The sequence below is a fragment of the Clupea harengus genome, chromosome 4, assembly GCF_900700415.2.
Source record: "Clupea harengus chromosome 4, Ch_v2.0.2, whole genome shotgun sequence".
Lineage (NCBI taxonomy): Eukaryota > Metazoa > Chordata > Actinopteri > Clupeiformes > Clupeidae > Clupea > Clupea harengus.
In genome coordinates, this window is record NC_045155.1 from 29703379 (window position 1) to 29728449 (window position 25071).

General features: G+C 44.4%; 2 protein-coding genes across 2 annotated transcripts; both read right to left on the bottom strand.

The window, feature by feature from the left end:
* Nucleotides 1-20: 20 nt before the first annotated feature.
* LOC105893639 (alpha-(1,3)-fucosyltransferase 7-like) lies at nt 21-5073 on the bottom strand. The gene is made up of 2 exons (XM_031565611.2): nt 4369-5073; nt 21-1403 (listed from the first exon to the last, which is right to left on the bottom strand). Exons 1-2 carry the CDS (start codon nt 4383-4385, stop codon nt 176-178), a joined length of 1245 nt encoding a protein of 414 aa, XP_031421471.2. The 5' UTR covers nt 4386-5073; the 3' UTR covers nt 21-175.
* Nucleotides 5074-15179: 10106 nt separating this feature from the next.
* Nucleotides 15180-16120, bottom strand: LOC105893638 (alpha-(1,3)-fucosyltransferase 7-like; the record flags this gene model as incomplete). Its single annotated transcript, XM_031565564.1, has 1 exon — nt 15180-16120. A coding segment is annotated over one exon (915 nt), but the record flags the coding sequence as incomplete, so codon positions are not given.
* Between the last annotated feature and the right edge of the window lie 8951 nt (nt 16121-25071).

The window sequence follows — 25071 nt, forward strand, 5'->3', positions numbered from 1 at the left end:
ACTCCGGAGTCCTGAGGTAACTTGATTGAATTTTCACCTAACAAAAGCGTTAAACAGTACATTCTTTTGACATGTAATACATCTGGCTTAAGGAGGAGTTTGGCATTGCCAGCGTTGCTCTAAAGAACTATAGTGCAGTGTTTTTTTTTTTTTATGTTTACTTTCCCTCCATCTTTTATTGCCAATCCCAGCCATGTAAGTCGTCATATACCTTTTGCCTTTGTAAACTCCTAACCTGCGGGCAGATTTTACACAGTTCCTCCCTCCAGTCTGTGAAAAAACTGAAGGTAGAATTTAGTCGCCAGTTGAAGTATGTGGCGTAGCGTTCTTTATCTTCGGCCAGTGTCTTCAGGAAGTGGCCCAGTTCCTCTACTGAGCTAAAATCATTCACATGAATGAAGGAGTCCTTTGGCATGACAGCCTCATATTGCTCCCGGGGCGGACCCAATACCACGGGTACGGCACCACCCGCAAAAGCGTTGCGCCACACTTTCTCCGTGATGTAGTCTCGAAAGATGCTGTTCTCAAATGAGAGGTAGAAGTAGTATCGGGAGACTGTGGGTATCAGAGTCTCTGATGAAAGACGCTTATTCACGGCACCCCCGTACATATCCACTGGGATGATATTTTTCAGCCTGTTATACACAGCCGTCCTCTCATGTCTGCCATTGTAGTTGCTCACTATCCAACAGGCCAGAGAAGTTTTGCCCTTTGGTATGAAGTCATCAACAGTTGTGCCATTTGGAGCTTGGCTTGGCACAAGATGCCCATATGGTGTGTAAATGTCTGAGTCGCGGCGGTAGCTCATGGTGTAGTTGAAGCGACCAGCGAGGGGCCTCATATTCCCATTATGAGGTGGACTCTCCAAGGACAGCCAGACCCATCTCTGTTTTTCTGGGCGGGGGAGATCCAGGGGCAGCCTCCGCTGTCCGTTGACCAGCTCACGGTTGTGGAAGACAATCAGGTCTGCTTTGGGAAACCAGGAATGATCAGTCACTAAGACACAGTTGGGTATGCCATAATGGTCACTGCAAAAATTGTCGTCTAGATTAGATGACTCTCCAAAGGGCCAATACCACAGCAGAACGATAGTATTGCTGGGGGGGTGTGGTATGGTAGTATTGCTGGGGGGGTGTGGTGTGGTAGTATTGCTGGGGGGGTGTGGTGTGGTAGTATTGCTGGGGGGGTGTGGTGTGGTAGTATTGCTTGTGGGTTTTAGTGTGGTAGCTTCTGTGATGCCCTTTGGTTCTTGTCTTTGAAAGTAGAATGAAAGTAGAGCTGAGTGTCGGAATGCAGACCACTGGAAATAATTCCCAGCAAAAATAAAACAAAAAAGAACAAGAATGCCAAGGATCCACCGGCACCGACGTTTAGAGAGGTTGGCTTTTTCACAATTATCTTGCCTGAAAAGAAAGAAAAAAACTGTCAGTTGTGTTGGAAAACTGAAGGACAGCAACTCTTCTTATCATGTGTAAAAAAAAAAAAAAAAAAAAAAAATGTAAACATTAGGGGTTGCACAGAGTACTCGAGCGGATACATGAATTCTTGGGTTTCTACATTAACATTGAGTACTCGTCAACCATGTGATACTTGATCTCGCACACACTCAGTTTCTTCACCATAGTGTGATGTAGGGCCAAGTGTTGTCTTCATATCATATCATTCATTTGATGCTTTGGTCTGTGTGCTGAGACCAACCCACATGCATACTCTTTTAATTGATGCAAGACACTTCTCCACCCCAATATAGTAATATTAAATCTATAATGATGGCCTGGATAATACACCAATACATCCTTTATCATAGTAATGGTTTAATGTTTATTAGATCCACATATCTATTTAATGCAGCAGTAAGGCGGAACTACTGGGTTAGCTACCTAAAAGCCTTGCAAACCAGAGCATAGTTTTGAGATTTCCACAGGGTCTGGGCAGCTAGTGGGAACAGGGTCTTGAAAGGAACATGAATTATAGTGTTAATTTAATGAATCATTGTAGAGATGAGATGCATTCAACAGGTCCGCATTGCAGGTCACATATATTCAGTATTGAGTGTTCTGCAATTTTTTTTCATCCTACACCACACTACATAGCATGAAATAAAAGTATGAAAAGGTTTTCAGTGCCACTGTTGTAGAAATCACTGATCAATGAGATCCGGGCATTTATTAAAAGGTATAACTAACTCTAACTAAACGCATGCCTATTCACACATTCTAGCATCTGGAAGCACACATCATGTTTGTCATCTGAGATTTCAGATATTCTGACGAAATGAAGTGTTCTAGCTCCTGTAGCAGATGGAAAGCAACTGCATTGCCTGAAGGGGGATTTAAGGCACTGGTATAGGCAGGGAAAGTAAACGAGTCCCCCCTTGGTGGTTTCGTTCCTAACACTGAGCCAAATGAATGGGATTCTACATAAAGACGTTTTTAGAAAAATTGTATCTCGATCCACATCGTAGTCAGTGGAATTGCTTCCATGACATAAGCTTTGAGGTAAACGTTATTGATTCTCATGATAGTTTTATTTTCAACCACAATATGAATTGTTTAGATTTTTTTTTTTTTGAACGAATTGCTGAGGAACCAATATGTTGCATGGATGATGAAGTATAGAAATTATTTGTGTTAATAAGTCTTAGAATTATGCACACACTCACAAACTATAATAATGACTAGCATTAGCTTTTTGCCCCCTAGACTTACCATGAAATCTAACCAATAAGATCTTAAGCTTTCCTACATTAGCCTGTTAAACTGTTCCTGCTTGGTATACATGCATTGTGTGTAGGCTAATGTTCTATTATTTTAAGAGTTTACACGTTCAAAATACGAGATGTAAGAGTGTCATCCCGTAGATTTGTTCTCTTTTTCTCTTCCCGACTCTGGTTGCCTTGTCTTTCATAAAATATTGCCGGTACTCTTCATATCTTCACAACTTTAATTTGTATTTATTTGTGTTTCTAAAGTTGTGTCTGAGTTGTATAAGTTGTATAAGCTACTGGATGTCCTAAAATTTCCCTCGGGATTAATAAAGTATCCATCTATCTATCTATTTTCATGTATTCAGTTTTTGGTTTCATGAACTGTTGCCGGTACGGTAGCCTACCCTTCATATTGTCACAATGAGGGCACTTAAAACAAACCACAGGGAGATAGGTGTGGACGCCACATGTAAATGATGCTGATAAAATTGTGTAATTTATTTATTCATTTGTATGTATTTAATTCCCGCTGCCATTCGCACACCACAAATACGCGACGTGCGATATCGGCAGCCCTGCTGTTTGGCCTTTCAGAAAGTATCTCACGTTATTTCACTTAATTCTTGCTCCTATCATTCCTCACGTTCTGCAGTAGTCAAATTACAAACCGGTTAGTCTTGTTGTGCAATGTTTTCACACAAACCAACACGCCCAACTAGCACAACTGTTTCAGGTAATCCTAGGATCCACCTTGGAATGATCTATCATGTGATAGCTTTGAGGGCTGACACTCGAGGTTGCCAGAAGATGTAATTATACGATAAATATTTCACACCCATTCGCACAAGGAAAACAGAGAAAGGTCCCAGCAAGAAATGCTTTTCTAATTCTGCTTTTCTAATTTATCGATGAACTTGGGTTAAAATAGAAATATATGATACATGTGTTCTAATAACTGCAGGTAAATAATAGTTTTTTGCCTTTTTGAATATTATATTTTTACTTTCTGACTCGTTGTCACACCAATGCAAAGAGACATGAAACCAAACACAACCAAAATGACAAGTCACAAAAATCTATACTCTATAATCTAAATCTATACTATAACTCACGTTATTTCACTTCATTCTTGCTCCCATCATTCCCTCATGTTCTGCAGCAGTCAAGTTATAAACTGGTAAGTCTAGTCGTGCAACATGTTTCAGCAATGTTGCTTTAGGAGAACTGAAGGAAGGGGGTGTATTTGATTGCCTGTTGAGCTCAAACTTCAACAGTCCTTCGGCAGGATAAAAAACTGTACCTTTTAAGGTTGACTCATTACAGTTTCACAGTTCACAGTACAGTTTCACAGTTCACAGTACAGTTTTTTACTTACTTACTCACATATTTTTTTTTAAAATAAATATTTTACGTCATCATAACATTTAAAAAAACAAGATGCAGATGTGTAAAAAGGGCATACATTTCAAGACACTCTGTCCTGTGTGTGTGTGTGTGTGCGTGTGAGACACAAAACACATATCAAATAACGAGTCATATTTCAGCTAGAATGCTTGGGAGAAATAGTGTGAGCTGAAGCACCAGAATAGCGTGCTGAGCACCAGTAGATTAGGAAATAATGTTGAAGAACAGCGGTACTGGTTAGACAGGTGTCTCTTTACCTTGGAGAAGAGTCCATCTCAGACACTGCTGCTAACCCTGCCCTGTGTCCACTCGTTGTCTCTCAGTTCTGCGTGTGGTTCTGGGTCGTGGATAGTGAACAGGCTCCTAACCAGAAGAGTGGAGAGGTCTCACTATACTCTTCCCATCGCCAGTGAGCCTTTCTGACCAATTGTGATAGTTGTCAAACTGGTAGGGCTGGTTTAGCCCAACCCCAGAGAGCAGGAACTGGGTAGCATGAGGGGAGAGTACAGTGTCTGGGACATGGGTTAACTTCCCTTTCACTGACGTTAATTGTGGTTGTTTGAGAATTGCTCTATGAAGCTCTATGACACAGGGTTGGTCGGTTGATTTGCTTGTTACGATTTTTGTTAAATACGTTACAATTTTTTTGTTTTATTTAGAATGCCATCTTTACAAGGGGAGAGAATCACCAAAGGACATTATTCAATTTGGTATGTTTTATATTGCAATTTTTTTTTATTTGATTTATAATGTCATGTTATCTTTTCTTTTTCTTCCCTTATGCTTTTCTCTTCTTTATTGTTTTTGGAATGGCAGAGTGGAAAGAAACAAATAAATAACATTAAAGTTTCATCATATCCCATGGCAGGCCCGGGGTGGGTAATCGGGAGAATCGGGAGAGTTCCCGGTGGGCCGCTTCACTTCTGGGCCGGTCGAGAATTTCATTTTTTGACATTTGTCACGTTAGTTCATTTTCTCTTAAAGTAGGCTACACACGTTCCGCATTCTGACACCGCAGCCTAGGCATGGGTTGTACCATGCGATGGAGTTATCCCCTCCCAAATAGAGTTGGTTGGGTCCATAGCCCGTCTTTTCCAAAAAGTTTTCTCAGATAGACTGCCGATAGCTGGGCTGGCCCTACCGCAACGATACGTGTCAGGGAGGATGGATGGGAGGAAGAGGGGCTGAAAAATCCAGGTTGAAAAAAAGAAAGGCATTGGAGGAGGATGCTGCCAAATGTGCCAAGCTTACCGATTTATTTTCAAGAGGACAAACACAAGTGGCAACTGGTAAAGAGAGACATAGGCCTAATGATTAGCAACGTAACTATTTGGCTAACGTTGTAGCGTTGGTTGGTTCCATGGCAATGTTCCGAAAGCCCATTATTCCGATAGCCCGCTGTTCCGAAATTGTCAGCACAGCAACGTGAACCACTGTAGCCCACATGCACATCCCAATGATTCACACAATCATAAACATATAAATGCATTTATTTCACAAGCATGAACTTTAATTCAGAATATTATTATACACACATGGCATTTGCATCGCGATGATACAAAAATACTTTTATGATAGCCAACGCATGCATGCTTTGTCAGTGCTTGACTAGATCTGCGTAATGTCCTGCGACAATCTGCCGGTGATTTCCTTCGCACGAGTGGTACTGTCATGGTAAAAAGTGACCGGGTGCCAAAAAGAGCCCGGGTGATGTAAAATTGGCTTTCGAACGACTCTTGAGTGACAGTTGCTATACCAACGTTAGCATTACGTCACCCGGGCTCTTTTTGGAAGTCAGACTACCTGAATAATGCGATTTACCCCAGAGCATCTCGCATTATACTTCGCTACCTGAGACCAGCTTGCCTGTATTTTACCTGCAATAAACCATGTGCTTGATGTTTGACTGTGTTAGGAAAGTTGTTGACTCACAAGTTTATTATAGTGTCAAAGTAAGTACATTTCAACCGGTTAAATCGCCGCTAGCATCTCGTTAGCGATTAGCAATTCCTCCATTAGCTGGGGCACATTATTTTGCTTAGTGTATAGCTAGCAAGCTAGTATGAACTAGTATTAGAAAGTTTTTCTAAATAGGCCTATATCAACAAATAATGGTAGATCTTAAATTATTTAAGATGTTAGCAAATGAACTGGCTGGCTTGCTAAAAAGGTAGATGAACAAGCACCGTATATTATTTAAGATGTTAGCAAATGAACTGGCTGGCTTGCTAAAAAGGTAGATGAACAAGCACCGTATATTATTTAAGATGTTAGCAAATTAACTGGCTGGCTTGCTAAAAAGGTAGATGAACAAGCACCGTATAGTATTTAGGATGTTAGCAAATTAACTTGCTGGCTTGCTTAAAAGGTAGATGAACAAGCACCATATATTATTTAAGATGTTATTAAATTAACTGGCTAGCTTGCTTAAAAGGTATATGAACAAGCACCGTAACGTATATTATTTAAGATGTGAGCAAATTAACTGGCTGGCCTGCTAAAAAGGTAGATGAACAAGCACCGTATATTATTTAAGATGTTAGCAAACTAACTGGCTGGCTTGCTAAAACGGTAGATAAACAAGCACCGTATATCAGTATATTTTCTCCTTTTTATAAAAACGAATTTCTACTCTAAACAATTTCAATTGAAATGCAAATGATGATGTAAACGGCTAAAATGGAACACTTTATTTACCGGGTAAAAATGTGTTTAGCCACAATATATAGCGATTGAAAAAGTAGTATTGACTGCAAATGTTGATGTACAGGATACCGGCAGGTGTGTAGCTAAAACGGAATACTTAATAGTTTTAGGGACAATATTAAGTGACTAACAAGTAGCTGATGGCTTTCGAACGACTCTTGAGACTGACCAAAAAGTGCCCGGGTTACGTAATGCTAAGCGTTGGTATAGCAACTGTCACTCAAGAGTCGTTCGAAAGCCAATATTACATCACCCGGGCTCTTTTTGGCACCCGGTCACTTTTTGCCATGACAGTACCCCATATTCAAAAGCAGAGTAGGCTAAGTTAACAAATATTGCCTAGGAAAAGTTATATGCGTGATAGCCCGGTGAGCGTCACCGCTTCGCTGCGCAAACTAAATGCTGTGTGTGTTTTGTGCCACTTAAAATATTTCTAAATTATGCCAGGGGGACTATTTTTCGGAATATCGGGCTTTCGGAACACTGGGCCGTCCCCGTGTTGGTTAATATCGTTGTAGCGTTGTCAAGCTATTCGCAAGCAAAATATTACCAGAGGTGGAGCTTGAAAGCAGGACCTGTTCCTCCTGCAAAAACAGTGCCATTTGTGTCGATTTAATACTCTCACAGTACAACCTCCTCACGGATGCTTATCATGTCATTGGGTGTTATATAGCACACTCTATACTTATATAACTAGTAATGATAGGACATGAGACTGTGATTGAAATAACGGGCATTCTTTTACTGTATATTTCATCAGACAACTATACCCAGCATTCTATGCGGGTTAACAGTGGGGCATTACGGATGCCCCGAGGGAACAAACACAATTGAATAACAATACACAACATTCCTCCCCCTTTACTTTTAAATCCCCATAAGTAGAAGTAATAATCACAGTATTGATTATTCTTTGTAACAGTATTAACCCTTGAAGAAACTTTGTTTTCTTTTTAATATAACAATCAATTTTACTTAAACAATGTTACGAAATAACCTTTAACAATTTAACAAAATACATTTTCTAAACTAGGGAAAGAGGGTAGACTGCCTCAATTCCCAGACTTAACCCTGGGGGTGTATTCTGCCCGACTGCTGGAGGTTAGTCTCTAGACTACAGGTTCAACCTGTCAGGGGGTCGTCGTTGTCTGGTGGGGTAATGACGACCTACGGGCAAATCTACAGTCCCACTGTCTCTGAGCCCGCCTGGTGATGGTGTATGCCCAGACTGGGGTGCATCAGTACCCTGAATAGGCACACCCACTGGTTCAGGTGAGTAGGGAACCCCTTCCATGTTTTCAGGTTGCTGCAGTGATGATGGCTCAAAACCATGGAATGGCTCCAGTAGCTGTTCTGGGTTTGCCATTTGACCTGAGTCATCACTGAGGTTGGTTCCTGGCAACAGTTGATCCACGTGTCTCCTCCAGATGATGTTCTCTGGTGTTAGAACTGTGTAGGACACAGGGCCTGTTTGTGCGACAACTGTTGCTTGTATCCACTTCGGACCTTTACAGTAGTTCCGAGCAAGAACTCTCTCTCCAGCTCTGAAGCTTCTGTCTTTTGCCTTGCTCCGTCTCTCCACCTGTGCTCTTTGTTGTGTCTGTACGACCTGCTTAGTCTTCAGTGGTCTCAGAAGATCGAGTCGTGTGCGCAGCTGTCTTTTCATCATGGCTGACGCTGGGGCCACTTTGGTTGTAGCATGGGGGGTGTTTCTGTAGGTCAACAGGAAGGTGCTTAGGCGCTTGTTGAGCGATCCGTTTCCTTGTGATGATTTTAGAGCTTGCTTCAACGTCTGCACAAATCTTTCCGCTAGGCCGTTCGTGGCGGGATGATAGGGAGCTGACTTGATGTGCTGGATTCCGTTTGCTTCCATGAATGACTGGAACTCTTCAGACACCAGTTGCGGGCCGTTATCGCTAACGAGTTGCATGGGCAATCCAAAGCGACTGAAGATGGACCGTAGCTCTTCGATGGTTCTCTCTGATGAAGTGCTCTTCATTATGGCGACCTCTGGCCATTTGCTGTGTGCATCAACTACGACTAAGAACATACGATCCTCCAGTGGACCTGCAAAGTCTATGTGGACTCTCTGCCAAGGCTCCTCTGGGAAGTCCCATGGGTGTAGTGGCGCTAGCTGAGGCATGTTTCTCATCTTTTGACATGCAGAACATGACTTGGCCTTGTCTTCGATAGCTGCGTCTAAGCCTGGCCACCAAAAGTAGCTGCGCGCAATCTCTTTCATTCGCACCATGCCACAGTGCCCTGAATGGAGTTCCTCAAGCACCTGCTTTCTCAGTGGCGGCGGAATGATGACTCGAAAACCCCATAACAAGCATCCAGCCTGAACTGTGAGCTCGTTCCTCCTCACCAGGTAAGGCTTTAGGCTGTCTGACAGCTCTCTTTCTCTCCCATGAGTGACAATGTCCATGACCTCCGACATCACTGGGTCAGTGCGGGTGAACTTCTTCACATGGGCTGAGGTAACTGGGGCGTTGCTCACTTCCTTGAAGTAGAAGATTTTAGCCTCAGAGTGCTTTGTGTGTGTGACAGGTAAGGGAAGCCTTGAGAGGCCGTTTGCATTACAGTGCTGCTCAGCTCTTCTGTACTTGATGTCATACTGGTGAGCAGACAACAGTAATGCCCATCGCTGCATGCGCCTGGCTGCGAGCGATGGAATTCCAGTGTGGGGTCCAAAGATGGAGGTGAGTGGTCTATGGTCTGTTAGCAGCGTGAATCGTTTTCCAAACAGAAACTGATGGAATTTCGTTACTCCGAAGATTATAGAGAGTGCTTCACGCTCTATCTGTGCATAATTGCTCTCTGCTTTGCTCAAAGTCCGTGATGCGAAAGCAATTGCCCTTTCTTCACCTGATGGCATTATGTGTGAGATCACAGCACCAACACCATAAGGCGATGCGTCACACGCTAACTGTAATGGCAAGTCGGGGTTGAAGTGGGTGAGGGCTTCTGAATGGACTAAGGCTCTTTTAGCTGCCTTAAAAGCTTCCTCACATCTGTCTGACCACTTCCACTGTGTGGCTTTGTTCAACAGTTCATGCAGTGGTTTTAGCATGTTTGATAGGTTCGGCACAAACTTTGCGTAGTACGTCAGTAGTCCCAAGAATGATCGCAGCTGACTCACATTTTGTGGGGATGGAGCTTCCTCAACAGCTTTTACCTTAGATGGTGCCTTGTGCAGGCCAGCACCGTCGATAATGTGGCCCAGATACTCAACTGAAGACTGGAAAAACTCACATTTGTCCGTCCGGACCCGCAGTCCGTACTCCTCCAGTCTCTGTAGTGCAGCGTCAAGGTTTCTCAGGTGCTCCTGTTCGTCTTTACCTGTGATGAGAAGGTCACCGAGGTAACACTGGACACCGGTGAGCCCACTCAGTATCTGGTCCATAGCTCTCTGGAACAAGGCCGGGGCTGAGGTGATCCCAAAAGGAAGCCTCCGGTACCTGAACAGTCCTTTGTGAGTCACTATGGTCAACAGTTCTTGTGACTCTTCGTCAACATGCATCTGAAGATAAGCCTGACATAAGTCTATCTTACTGAATTTTTGTCCTCCGGCTAAACCAGCAAACAGATCGTCAATGAGGGGTAATGGATATTGTTCAGCTGTCAAGACGGGGTTCACATTGACTTTGAAGTCGCCACAAAGTCTGATGGATCCGTCTTTCTTCATGACTGGAACAACTGGTGTAGCCCATTCACTAACACTTACTGGGTGCAGTACTTTACTCTTGACTAGTTTGTCCAGTTCAGCTTCAACTTTTGGCTTTATGGCGTATGGGACAGGCCTGGCTTTGAAGCATTTGGGCTTGCTGTTTGGTTTCACTGTCAATTTAACTGTAATGTCCTTCATACTACCAAGTTCTCCCTTGAACACTTCAGCATGTTTCCTCAATATTCCTGGTAGGTTTATGTCCTCAACTTTTACCACCATATGAATTTCCTGCCAGTTTAATTTGATCTTTTCCAGCCACGTGCGTCCTAGCAAAGCTGGCTGACTGCCCTTCACAATGTAGAGTGGTAGCTTTACCTCCTGTTTGTTGAGCTTCACTGTTACCGTCACGATTCCTCTCACTGGTACAGTCTCACCAGTGTACGTTTTCAGCGTGATCTTCGTTGGCTGTGGTGTGAGGTGATTTAGTTTCTCCTTGTATACAACCTCAGACACCAAGGATACAGCTGCTCCTGTGTCCACTTGCATCCGTACTGCTTTTCCGTCCAGTAGCGGTGTAACCCAGTATCCATTCCCATCATCTGAAAAAGACAAAACATGCACAGACTCTTCCCCTTCAGATGGGGTGTCACTTTGGTCTTCCTCTGTGTATTCCAGTTTGTGCACTTTCTTTTTGTACTGCCTGAAGTCACTTTTCATTTGTTCAGTGTTTTTGGTTGACTGTCCCTTTTTGCTTTTACATACACGCTCAATGTGACCCTTTTTGCCACAACTTCTGCAGTCTAAGTCTTTGCACCAACACTCCTCTGCTTGGTGCCCTGGTTTCCCACAGCGATAGCATGGCTTGCCACCTACAGTTTTGTATCTGAAATCTGTAGACACCTTATGCACTTGGGTTGATGTACTTAGCTGCTGTGCATCTTTGTTTGCCATTTCCATTGAAGTACTCACTTCCATTGCTTTCTGCAATGTTAAGTTACTCTCTGTCAAAAGGCGTTTCTGAATTGCCCTACTGGGCATGCCACACACTAACCTATCACGTATAGTGTCATTTAGAGAACGTCCAAATTCACAGTGTTCTGATAACTGTTTCAGCACAGCCACAAACTGTGAGATTGACTCCCCCTCCTCCTGATTTCTCTTGTGGAATCTGAATCTCTCAGCAATGATCAGTGGTTTGGGAGAATAATGTGCTTTTAAAGTAGCCACTATTTCATCATAACATCTGTCACCAGGCTTTTCAGGTGTTACTAGGCTGTGCAGTAGATTGAACGTTTTTCCTCCCATGACAGTCAAAAAGGTTGGCACAATCACATCTGCTTTGATGCCATTAGCTAACACAAAGTACTCAAAACGTTCTGTGTAAGAACTCCATTGCTCCACAGATTCATCAAATGGTCCTATATTTCCAATCAGTGCAGCCATTGTCTCACTTTTACTCACTGCCCTTTTTCTCTCAACACTCGCGAAGATTTCTTTATCTCCCGCGGCGAACTTTCCCTCAGTCCCTGACGTGCCGTTGGAAGCTAGCTAGCTTCACTCAGCTACCTCCTTGTTTTCTTCGCGTCTTTTTTTCACACGAAAAAAAAAAAAGTATTAAACTCGGACTTTTCACCGAAAATAATAACACAAACGTGAGAACGTTTCTTCCTCGTCGCCAGTTTTGTTATATAGCACACTCTATACTTATATAACTAGTAATGATAGGACATGAGACTGTGATTGAAATAACGGGCATTCTTTTACTGTATATTTCATCAGACAACTATACCCAGCATTCTATGCGGGTTAACAGTGGGGCATTACGGATGCCCCGAGGGAACAAACACAATTGAATAACAATACACAACATTGGGGGTTAGCATATACGTTTCTGTTGACTTTGTCCATCACACAGGTTGCATGTGAGAGAAGCTTCTCAACCTTAACATTTGTGAAGAATAGGTTATGAAGCTCATTGAGTCAGGACAACTTGGAGGCTTTCATGTTAATGTACACAGAGAAGGAAATCCTCATGTCTATAAGCAACGACACAGTTATAGATAAAGTGGCTGAAACCAGTGCACTGCTTAGGCGGTTACTGATGCTGTAGATGCTGTTGGTGCTATTCGCAATGTAACTGTATACTGTACTGTGAACTGTAAACATTAGTTCAATATGCCTCTTTGTTGAAGAGTGGGATACGTTTCAAATGCTTTCTTTTTTTTCTGCTTTTGTTAATTTATCAACCTATCCTTGTGGAATAGTGGAATATTTTTTGTTAACTTCTCAGCCTAAGTGGATTATTATTTAACCTTTACATTATTTGTTGAACCATGGTATTAATAAAAAAAACTACAGGATAGTAAGAGCTGAACTGTTGCTTCATTTATCCAATTTCCACTACCGTGAAAAAAGTGGGCCGGTCTTGGGCCTGAAATTCCCGGGCTGAAAAGTGGCCCCACTCCGGCCCTGTCCCATGGTGTATTGGTCATTTTCTTGTCTTCTCCTGATCCGGGTGTGTGCTTTCGCTCTTAATTATATGCACCTGTCCCTTGTCTATAAAAGCCAACCCCTTTTGTTCTGTGTTGTCTTGTCTCGTCAACCCTGAAGCTGTGTGTCCTGTTCCTGCCTGTGCTGGGAGCCCTTGTATGATTGCTGCAGACTTATGTCATGTGCTCCTTGTGTTTTGTTTTGTCATGCCATGTGTTTTCTGTTTTTGTCCTGAAACTCCGCCCCCACCTGCCCTCTGCCACTTCCTGGATTCTCGTGTCTCCATCTACCACACCAGGGGGGTATTCGTCGTAGCTCGCTAAACGGTTTAGCGAGCTAATTTTCAGGCTAAGATAAAAAACGCCCCTCTTTTTGGTTCGTGGAAGCAACTTTTGATAAATGACCATAGTTACATATCGATTAGCACTAACCTGCTCCAGGGCAGGCTAACTTAAGTGTAGCTGGATAAGCTTGCCACACCCACGGAAAAAGGAGGGATCCCATTGACCAAGGACTGATATTAGAGTTAGATTAGCGGAGGGAGAGAGTTCTTTGCGATCGCCAAGATCCATTATTCTTGTATGAGCGCTACCGATTCAGCCGACAAGGAATCATTAATTTACAAGACCTTCTCGAGTCATTTATTGCAAACACCACATTGACTGTCTTGCGCTTTTTTGCGAGTGGTACATTTTTGTAGTGTCGGTGATGCGGAGAACAAAGCACTCATAATTATATGAGTGTTATTAGTACACCATAGCATATCATTATTGTAGAAAATGATTACGGTGGACTCATGATAAGAATAGAGAGAAATACAGACAATTTATTTTCACTGCTTCAATTTATTGCATTTGTTATTAATACATTTAGTCATTTAACAGACGCTTTTATTCAAAGCGACTTCCAAGGAAATGTAAAACTACATCGAGGAAGGAGGTGAGGGGATTTGAACTAGCAACCATGCAGATTCAACCAGTAGAGGAAACCTCTGTACCAGCTGACTCTTGCCGTCAGGTACATATCACCTTACATACATATCACCTTATAAACATCCCAACACACCTTGCTCTCACAGCGGTGGTGGTGTTGAATTTTGCCATGATTATGGTCTTGTATTCTTCATAAGCGTTCATGTTCATCTCCTACTCGCCAGCGGAGAAAAAAAGCCCTTTTCTTTGAGTTTAGAACCATTATACCGTTAGAAAATCATGGTTTTGGTGATCGACCTTTCCTGCCTTTTGAAGTAGGACGTGCAGGCGCAAATGCCATGATAACTTTAGCCTGGTTGAAATGAACCACATGATTAGGATGCGGATCAGCCGTTAACGAACCGATATTTGCTGTTCTCAATCAGCTCGCTAATCTTAACGGGCTAAAAGGCCAATTGATTAATTTAGCTTCAATCCTACGACGAACGTACCCCTGTCCTGATTAGTTTCTCCTGCCTCTTGTTTGCTTCTCACCAATGATCTGTTTCCCCTGTAGTATTTAAACTCAGTCTGTCCTGTGTCCCCTGCCTGATCGTAACATTGTATTTGGTTGATAATTCTGAGTCCTGTCCAAACCTGTGAGTGCCAGTATCGTTTCTCTGCTTCACTTCCGTGGATACTCTGCCCGTGGGGAATAAGTCTTGATTTTTCCCTCCTTTACTCTGCCTTTGTTGGATTTTTGGATCTTTTGTGTTTTGCCCTTTTGGAATCCTTTGTTACCTGGATCTTTTGTGTGTTGGATTTTTGGACCTTTTTCAGTTTTACCTTTTGCAAAAATAAATACTATCATCTGATCTGCACTTGGGTCTTTTTCTACGAAACCCTAACACCTTTGTTCCACACATCGTGGATAAGATGTTGCTATTCAAACCACTTGGTTGCTATGTAAAAATCTGAAAACATTTGTTTTTTGCTGTTTTATACACAAGAGGTTAAAGATCATATCACATGTCTGTACCTGCAAGCTCTCATTAAACGACATATTTAACTGCAGATGTACCTACTGAAAAGCTACAAATAATTGAGCAAAAACATTTAGGTCTCTGAAATGTAATTATTGTTATGGAAAGTCCTCTTTCATTTCCATTTTCATATATGATTTAGAAATGTTTTTAATGTTAAAAATGAGGTGAATATCAGTTTTTATATTTTATTTAGTGTGTTTTCTTTGCATTTATGATGACAAATCAATTATCTCACACAATAAATCAATATTAATAATGTATCCTGCAGCTTTTATTGCCAATCCCAGCCATGTAAGTCGTCATATACCTTTTGCCTTTGTAAACTGCTAACCTGCGGGCAGATTTTACACAGTTCCTCTTTCCAATCTGTTATAAATCTAAAGGAAGAATTTAGTCGCCAGTTGAAGTATGTGGCGTAGCGTTTTTTATCCTCGGCCAGTGTCTTCAGGAAGTGGCCCAGTTCCTCTACTGAGCTAAAATCATTCACATGAATGAAGGAGTCCTTTGGCATGACAGCCTCATATTGCTCCCGGGGCGGACCTAATACCACGGGTACGGCACCACCCGCAAAAGCGTTGCGCCACACTTTCTTCGTGATGTAGTCTCTAAAGATGCTGTTCTCAAAGGAGAGGTAGAAGTAGTATCGGGAGACTGTGGGTATCAGATTCTCTGATGAAAGACGCTTATTCACGGCACCCCCGTACACATCCACTGGGATGATGTTTTTCAGCTTTTTATACACAGCCGTCCTCTCATGTCCGTCATTGTAGTTGCTCACTATCCAACAGGCCAGAGAAGTTTTGCCCTTTGGTATGAAGTCATCAACAGTTGTGCCATTTGGAGCTTGGCTTGGCACAAGATGCCCAGATGGTGTGTAAATGTCTGAGTCGCGGCGGTAGCTCATGGTGTAGTTGAAGCGACCAGCGAGGGGCCTCATATTCCCATTATAAGGTGGACTCTCCAAGGAGAGCCAGACCCATCTCTGTTTTTCTGGGCGGGGGAGATCCAGGGGCAGCCTCTGCTTTCCTTCGATCAGCTCACGGTTGTGGAAGACAATCAGGTCTGCTTTGGGAAACCAGGAATGATCAGTCACTAAGACACAGTTGGGTATGCCATAAAGGGCACTGCAAGGATTGCCGTCTAGACTAGATGACTCTCCAAAGGGCCAATACCACAGCAGAAGTGTAGTATTGCTGGGGGGGTGTGGTATGGTAGTATTGCTGGGGGGGTGTGGTGTGGTAGTATTGCTGGGGGGGTGTGGTGTGGTAGTATTGCTGGGGGGGTGTGGTGTGCTAGTAATGCTTGTGGGTTTTAGTGTGGTAGCTTCTGTGATGCCCTTTGGTTCCTGTCTTTGAAAGTAGAATGGAAGAAGAGCTGAGTGTCGGAATGCAGACCACTGGAAATAATTCCCGGCAAAAATAAAACAAAAAAGAACAAGAATGCCAAGGATCCACCGGCACCGACGTTTAGAGAGGTTGGCTTTTTCACAATTATCTTGCCTGAAAAGAAAGAAAAAAACTGTCAGTTGTGTTAGACCAAATGTGTCCTTCAGTTTTCCATGTGCTGAGACCAACCCACATGCATACTCTTTTAATTGATGCAAGACACTTCTCCACCCCAATATAGTAATACTAATTCTATAACTATGATGGCCTGGATAATACACCAATACATCCTTAATCATAGTAATGGTTTCATGTTTATTAGTTCCACATATCTATTTAATGCAGCAGTAAGGAGGAACTACTGGGCAAGCTACCTAAAAGGCATGCAAAAGCCTTGCAAACCACAGCATAGTTTTGAGATTTCCACAGGGTCTGGGCAGCCAGTGGGAACAGGGTCTGGGCAGCCAGTGGGAACAGGGTCTGGGCAGCCAGTGGGAACAGGGTCTGGGCAGCCAGTGGGAACATCACGTGTGTTTATCGGTTGACCATAGACCTTAAAATGGTCATCTTCATGAATTTGAAGCTGGTACCAAACCTAGTTAACTATAAAAACATGCCTCCATAGGCGCATGATGACGTCACAGACCCCTGGGCCTGGACACATAAAAGCAGGCCCAGCCCCTCATACACACACACACACACACACACACACACACACACAGCGCATACACGCACAAGTTGGGCCAGAATACTATAAATAAATAGCATATATCAACACTGGATTTACAGTGCAGGTCACTCAATCAAAGCCAACAGCACAATACACAGATGTATCTGTTTAACCTGTTATGGGCACTGGTATTTGTTAGCTTTGTGTATTCACTGTTTACCTCTGTTTCAGATACCACCTGTGATCACCTGCAGGTGCCAGATGCTTTTAAGAACCGGCCACACCCCTCACTCGCTCTCTCTCACACACACTCTGCAACTGCTTAACGGCTTGGTGCGCATGTGACTCGCTGTAGTCTTCTCCTTAATACCATCTAAAACGCTGGGAAGTAATATGCCGAATTAGAACACAGTGGAATTGCACTGAAGGGTCATAGAGATGCCTCTTCAGATGGACATGTGAGTTGTGTGTCCAACTCGTTCATTTTGCATACCAACGCCAGCCGCGTTGTGATGCGCGACCAGCTGAAACAAGACCAAAGCGCACCACACGCCAGCGGAAATGTATGTGTGCAAGGACGGGAACGGCATGACATCATGTTTGTCATCTGAGATTCCAGATGTTCTGACGTAATGAAGTCGTGTTCTATCTCCAGCAGCGGATGGAGAGCAACTGCAGCGCCGGAAGGCACGTATAGGCAGGGAAAACCCTGTGAACTAATCCTTGTAATTTGTAGTCAACTTTTTTACTTTGCAATCCAAATTTTTCCTCCACAAACAAAAATGGCTACAAGGACGGCGATCCTTCCATGTCTTTAAGCTAGAAATTGACTCGCTTCTCAATTCTCTTCGTTTGGTCAAAAATGACCAAAAAAATTATGTATGTCTCCTCCACACAGTTGTGAAAGGAAAATTAATTCTACCCACTTTGTTTTATATTTATATATTTTTTTGTTTTGTTTTGTATATTTTTTCTTTGCTGTTGTCATTGTTGTTTCTCTCTGTTTGTTTTAATGTACTGCTGTACTGCTGTACCGATATAATGTTGGCTGTTCTCTTTGCTGCTGTATTGTCATTATGCATCAATAGAAAAATAAATTAAAAAAAAGTATAGGCAGGGAAAGTAAACTATAATAATGTCTAGCATTTTCTTTTTGCACCATAGACTTAACATGAAATCTAGCCAATAAGATCTTTAGCTTTCTAACATCAGCTTGTTAAACTTTTCCTGCCTGGTTTACATGCATTGTGTGTAGGTTAATGTTCTATTATTTTAAGAGTTTACACGTTCAAAATACGAGATGTAAGAGTGTCATCCCGTAGATTTGTTCTATTTTTCTCTTTCCGTCTGGTTGCCTTTCCACCGTGTCGTTCATAAAATGTTGCCGGTACCCTTCATATCTTCACAACTTTAACTTTTAATTTATTTCTATGTATTTCCTTTTTGGTGCCTTAGCTACAGCAAAACCCTGCTGTTTGACCTTTCAGAGAATATCTCACGTTATTTAATTTCCTTCTTGCTCCCTGTGAAGTAGGATGTTGAGCGGCAGAGGCAGTAACCAGGAGAATGTTTTAAGTAGTCCAAAAGGTGCAGATTTATTAAGCTGCCGGCAGGTGACAGACAATACGAACTTTAACATGTAACACTAATAACTTTTTCCAAACAAACAGATACTTAATTACACTGACTAGCAGTTATAGCTTCATTTAGCAAAAGCACTAGGCATCCTCTTAAGTCAGAGGTCCGAATTCAACTCCCCTGCCATTCCCTGGATGCAGGTTATATTTCCTTAACTCCTCCTCCCAGGAGTTAACCATCAATCACTAATCAATTATCTAAACAGACAATACTTTAACATATTACACATGTATGAAACATACAACCATTTACATCTCGCATCACCACATGCACAAACATATCAATTTAGCTTCTGGCAGCCAGCTATAAGGATATTATCCTATATAAACAAAAACACCCCTGTCTAAAACAGTCCATTCTTTGGCGCTACGGCCGGATTACGGAAGTCCTGTTCACAAGCACGCGCCTTTGGCCACGGCTGGTTATGCTGCAGGTACGTTTCCATTGTTTGCGTGATATTGTTTGTATCCAGGAGTGAGTGATTCGGATCATTGGCTCACAGCACGGCGCCATGCCGCTCCACCCGCGATTCCGTCTCACCCTGGTCAAACCGTTCATCAAGCACTCACATAAAACCCAAACAATTTCCCCAACGTCTTTCTGCGCTATTTAAAGTGACGGTGAATATTTCACTCCGTCACAATCCCATCATTCCCCCATGTTCTGCAGCAGTCAAATTATAAACCAGTAAGTCTAGTGCAACATTTTTCAGTAATGTTGCTTTAGGAGAACTGAAGAAAGGGATGTACTTGATTGGCTGTTGAGTTCAAATGTCAACCAGATCAAGAACTGCACTTTTTAAGGTTGACTCATAAGACATTATATTCTATGTATGTCTCTCATTACAGTTTCAATAGATTAATATTGGCCCATTATGTGTGTAGCTAATGAGAACGGAGGCTACATGAGCATAACTCGGACACATTCGACAGCAACTACATTTTACAAAGTTTGCAAGTATATCAGGCACTATTAGACAAGACTCAGCAAAAGGTGGTGAATGATAGCCAAACTCAAGTCAAGCATACACAGTTGTGTAAGTTATGTATAGTTTACTAGCTTACTTACTTAACATATTTATTTGAATAAATATTGAATGTAATCATAACATTTTAAGAAACAAGATGCAGATGTGTAAAAATGACACACATATACAGACTCGGTTCATTGTGTGATGTTAGGAAATTATATCTAACCATTGTGCAAAGCATAAACAACCTCCAGCTTAAGCATACTAAGTCAACCGTAGAACACACACACACACACCCTTTTCCATTCAGAAGCAAGTGACTCACAGGCAGATCACTGTCCTTATTATATTACTTCTTCCTTTCTTCCTTTTTTCTTCTTTTTGCTGTGAGGCAATCCTCAACCCTCCCTATGCTCTGATCCAGTGCTATTTCAACCAATGGCATTTCTTGTGAAATAAAGGACTTTTTGAAGATTGCTTGTGATTTGCATCATCACATTCTATATTAATATATACATGTGTGTGTGTGTGTGTGTGTGACACAAAACACATATCAAATAACGAGTCATATTTCAGCTAGAATGCTTGGGGGAAGCACCAGCACCAAAGCACCAGAATAGCGTGCTGAGCACCAGTAGATTAGTAAATAATGTTGAAGAACAGCGGTACTGGTTAGACAGGTGTCTCTTTACCTTGGAGAAGAGTCCATCTCAGACACTGCTGCTAACCCTGCCCTGTGTCCACTCGTTGTCTCTCAGTTCTGCGTGTGGTTCTGGGTCGTGGATAGTGAACAGGCTCCTAACCAGAAGAGTGGAGAGGTCTCACTATACTCTTCCCATCGCCAGTGAGCCTTTCTGACCAATTGTGATAGTTGTCAAACTGGTAGGGCTGGTTTAGCCCAACCCCAGAGAGCAGGAACTGGGTAGCATGAGGGGAGAGTACAGTGTCTGGGACATGGGTTAACTTCCCTTTCACTGACGTTAATTGTGGTTGTTTGAGAATTGCTCTATGAAGCTCAGCGACAGGGTTGGTCGGTTGATTTGCTTGTTATGATTTTTGTTAAATACGTTACAATTTTTTTGTTTTATTTAGAATGCCATCTTTACAAGGGGAGAGAATCACCAAAGGACATTATTCAATTTGGTATGTTTTATATTGCAATTTTTTTTTTATTTGATTTAAAATTTCATGTTCCTTATCGCAGTTCACTGCGATATAACAGTGTGGTACATGACACTAGTCATGAGCCTAAATCGAAGCATTTATCCATTCACGCCTGAAAGGCCGCGAGATCTGTCAGTGCGCACTCCTGAGCCCGCCCCCTCAGGAGTCTATATCTTGGATCGTGCACCAGATCTCTGTCTCTTTGAAAACTTTGCAAGAAACGAAGTGCCAGATCTGAGTGTATCCTCTACGCTACGAAAAGTCAAAGAGTTTTGTGTGCTTTTGCTCTCTACGGGTTGGTGAGTTATCCGGGTTCTTTAACCCTCACTAGCTCAGGGCGCTGCAAAATTCGTTGGCTCAACTTCATTTTGGAAGTAGTAGCTGCTATCCTAGCTGCCTAGCTGGCTAAGTTTCTGACTAGCCTGCTAGCTTGCTAACAACGTGTTCGTTGCTGATAGTGTGCTTGTGTTTAAATACTTTCTTCTACTTTCAGATTAAAAAAGATGTACAGACACTACCCCGACTGCGGGCACACCCGTGTCAAGGGTGACCGCCACCGTCGGTGCGTGACCTGCCTCGGCAGGGACCATGCAGTGGTCGCGCTCTCGGGCGCTGACCCTGTCTGTGCCATCTGTGCTAGCCTCACGCTGGCTAAGGCTACCAGGCGCCTTGCGCTATGGGAGCGCAAGGGCGCCGAGGGGGCTGCACCAGCTCCATCCGGGGCTAACGCCCCTGTAGGACCGAGTGCGCCTCCAGCCGTGGGCTCTGTGAGTGAGAGCAGCCGCCTTGCAGCTGCAGCTCCACTCTTTGGCCTCTCCCCGTCACCGCCACCTGCTAGCCCTGGGGCTGCGGGCAGCGAGGCGGAGGAGCTACCACTGGGCGGTGTCCTGCCCGAACTCGAGCTGGACATCTGCCTAGATGATGATAGTCTGCTGGACTACTCCGATGAGCACAGCTCAATCGCAGAGGCAATGCAGACAAGCCAGGACGTTTAGCCGTGGGTGGATACACCCCCTACTTCGTCACGGATTCTGGGCCAGCAACTCCACAAGGTTGCGCTGAGAGCAGCCAGCGGTCTCGGGCTCCCTCTCCCTCCCCCTCCCAGTGTGCGGTCCTCGCTGCTGGACGGGGAGTTTTATGCTGGCCCCGCCGCGCCAGTTCCCAGCTGCATCCCCTTCTTTGAGGAGGTGCACGAGGAACTGCAGGCGACATGGGCGACCCCCTACTCGGGCCGGGCCCCGGTGCCGGGGTTCGCGCCCTACATGCAGCTCCACAGGGCTAGTGAGAGTGGCTACCTCTCCTTCCTTCAGGTGGAGGATGCAGTAGCGGGCTACCTCTCGCCCGCCTCCCCCACGATGCGCCTCGGCCAGAAGCCTCTCCTGCCTACGCGGGTGGCCAGGCACCAGGCTCAGCTGGCAGAGAAAGCATAATTGGCTGCAGGGCAGGCTGCCTGCACAACCAACACGGCTGCGCTGCTACAGCGCTATCAGGCAAAGCTCCTGACTGAGCTTGCCTTGTCGCTGGGGGAGGATCACCCGTCTGTGGCAGAGCTCCGTCGCGCGACGGGTCTGTCACTCAGACTGACTCGGTGCACCTCAAAGGCACTGGGGAGGGTGATGGGTATCGCGGTGGCTACCCAGAGGTCTCTGTGGCTATCACTGGCTAAGCTCTCAGACAGAGAGAAAGCACCACTCCTCGACGCCCCGGTCTCTGTCTAGGGCGTCTTTGGTGAAGCAGTGGTCACAATGGCTGCCAGGTTCGAGGAGCAGCAAAAGAGCAGAGAGGTATTCCAGGCTTGGATGCCTCGCTCTAGCGGCCCGGGTGAGACGTCCTCCTCAGGACACACCACACCCACACTGGGCCTGAAGCGAAGCGGGTTCCGCTCGCCAGCTCCTCCAGCGAAGGTGCCCACCAGGCGAGGCTGGCAGAGACACCCCTTCCGCCCTCCAGCTCAGCCTGCAGCACAGCAGCAGCCAGCTGCGAACCTTGCCCAGGGCGCAGCCCAGGGCGCAGCCCAGGCCCCGCGACAGCACTCCGCTCGCCGCGGGCGGGGCAGAGGTAAGCCTTAGGCTTCCTGATGGTGACAGTCAGCCAATGGTCACACAGGGGGGAGCGGTGGAGCCCACACCGCCTCCACAGAAATCAGCCCGTCGCTCACATATGAAAATCATGTCCAGCACGGTAAGCAGGTTCTCACAAGCACCACACTCATATGTCCTAACTCCTGTCCCAGATGGCGCAGTGCCCAGACATGCTTGTGCGACTCCCCCCGTGATGCACACAGTGCAATCGCACCCCCCAAATGTTTTCAAAACCATGAGTGGGCAACCCCAGATCTCGTCCCCCTCCCTAGGCGGAGTGGGTGTAGATCTAGGTTTAGACTCATTGACCATGAGCGGGTTAGTTCCCGACAAATTCAACTCAAAGCACAACCTGGCTGGTTGTGCAGCGAGTTGGCGCGCATGCGCAGTCTCACCATGGGTGCTAAGAACGATCACAAAGGGTTACGTGCTGCAATTCGCCCATCCCCCTCCGCCATTCAGCGGAGTGATCCAATCTGTGGTGCAGCGAGAGCAGTCTCACTTCCTACGGGAAGAGATATTCTCCCTGCTCAGAAAAGAAGCGATAAGCATAGTTCCTCCCGAGGAGGAAGCTTCAGGCTTCTACAGCCGTTACTTCCTGGTCCCAAAAAAGGACGGGAATTATCGGCCAATATTAGATCTACGTGTGTTAAACAATCAATCCTCAGCTCTCGTCCTGATTGATTTATCCGCTGCGTTTGATACAGTCAACCACCGCATCCTTCTGTCCATACTGTCAAGTATGGGCATTTCTGGCAAGGCGCACTCCTGGTTTGAATCGTACCTCACTGGGCGCTCGTTCAATGTGTCATGGCAAGGTCAGCTGTCTGTACCTCACCACCTTACCACAGGGGTGCCCCAAGGCTCGGTGATGGGACCACTTCTGTTTGCCATTTACACCACTTCGCTGGGCCCTATCATCCGCTATCATCATTAGCTATGCCGATGATACTCAACTGTTTCTGTCTTTCCCTCCTGAGGACACCACTGTCTCGGCGCGGATCTCGGACTGTCATGCTGATATATCCACATGGATGAAAAACCACCACCTTCAGCTGAACCTGGCCAAAACGGAACTGATGGTCTTTCCAGCCAAACAGGCCATCCACCACAACATCAGCATCAATATTGACTCCTTGTCTCTTGTTTCATCCAAAACAGCAAGAAACCTCGGGGTCATTATTGATGACCAACTGACTTTCAAGGACCACATTGCCTCTGTCTCTAGGTCCTGCCGCTTTGCGCTATTCAACATCCGCAAAATCAGGCCGTACCTAACCCAGTATGCCACCCAGCTGCTGGTGCAAACCTTGGTGAATTCCCGCCTTGATTACTGCAACGCCCTCCTAACGGGCCTGCCGGCTTGCGTGGTGAAACCACTACAAATGATCCAGAACGCGGCGGCGCGTCTGGTGTTCAACCAACCGAAGAGGGCACACGTCACCCCGCTACTCATTGACCTCCACTGGCTGCCTGTAGCTGCTCGCATTAAGTTCAAGTCACTTATGCTTGCCTGTTTTTTGGACTCTGATTATTGCCTTGTGTTTTGGAAACTTTTGCCCATCTGCCAATCTGTTGCCAACCTCTTTCTGTGTTACCACGTGAGTCAAGCCAAGTCCCTTTTGTACAGCTTCCTGTATTTTTGCCTACCTGTGTACCAACCTTTCTGCCTGTTTTTGACTACTGGATTTTGCCTGAACCTTACCTGTACCTCTGCTGTGACTTTTGGATTTTTGAGTTCCTTTTTTGACTTTTCTGTTGCCAACTGGGTGTCTTGCCTGACTGCTTCTCATTATTAAAGAACACCTTAAGCGTTCCTGCTGTTCCTGTCTGCTTTTGAGTTCACTACTTTTACCTGGCCTCACCGGCCCTGACATTGTGAAGACATATACATAGTTAAAATGAGTGCTAAAATGGCTTATAGCTACTTTTTAAAGGCATTATTAATGCCCATACAGGGCCTTATAAAGTCGGGCTTCATAGAAAGTGTTACCGACACACAGATACATGCTCACACACACACACACAAACATACACACACTGGGAGGGGGTTCCTTGCCGTGATGACACCCACTGGAAGTGATACCTTACCACAGTGTGTTTGCAGTCACAAAGCTTTCTGTGTTTGTAATGTTTATTTGTGTTGAACATTTATTTCATTAACCTTATAGTTTAACTTAGCTATTTTGTTATCGAGTTTTATGTAATACTTATTATGATGTCTAGGCT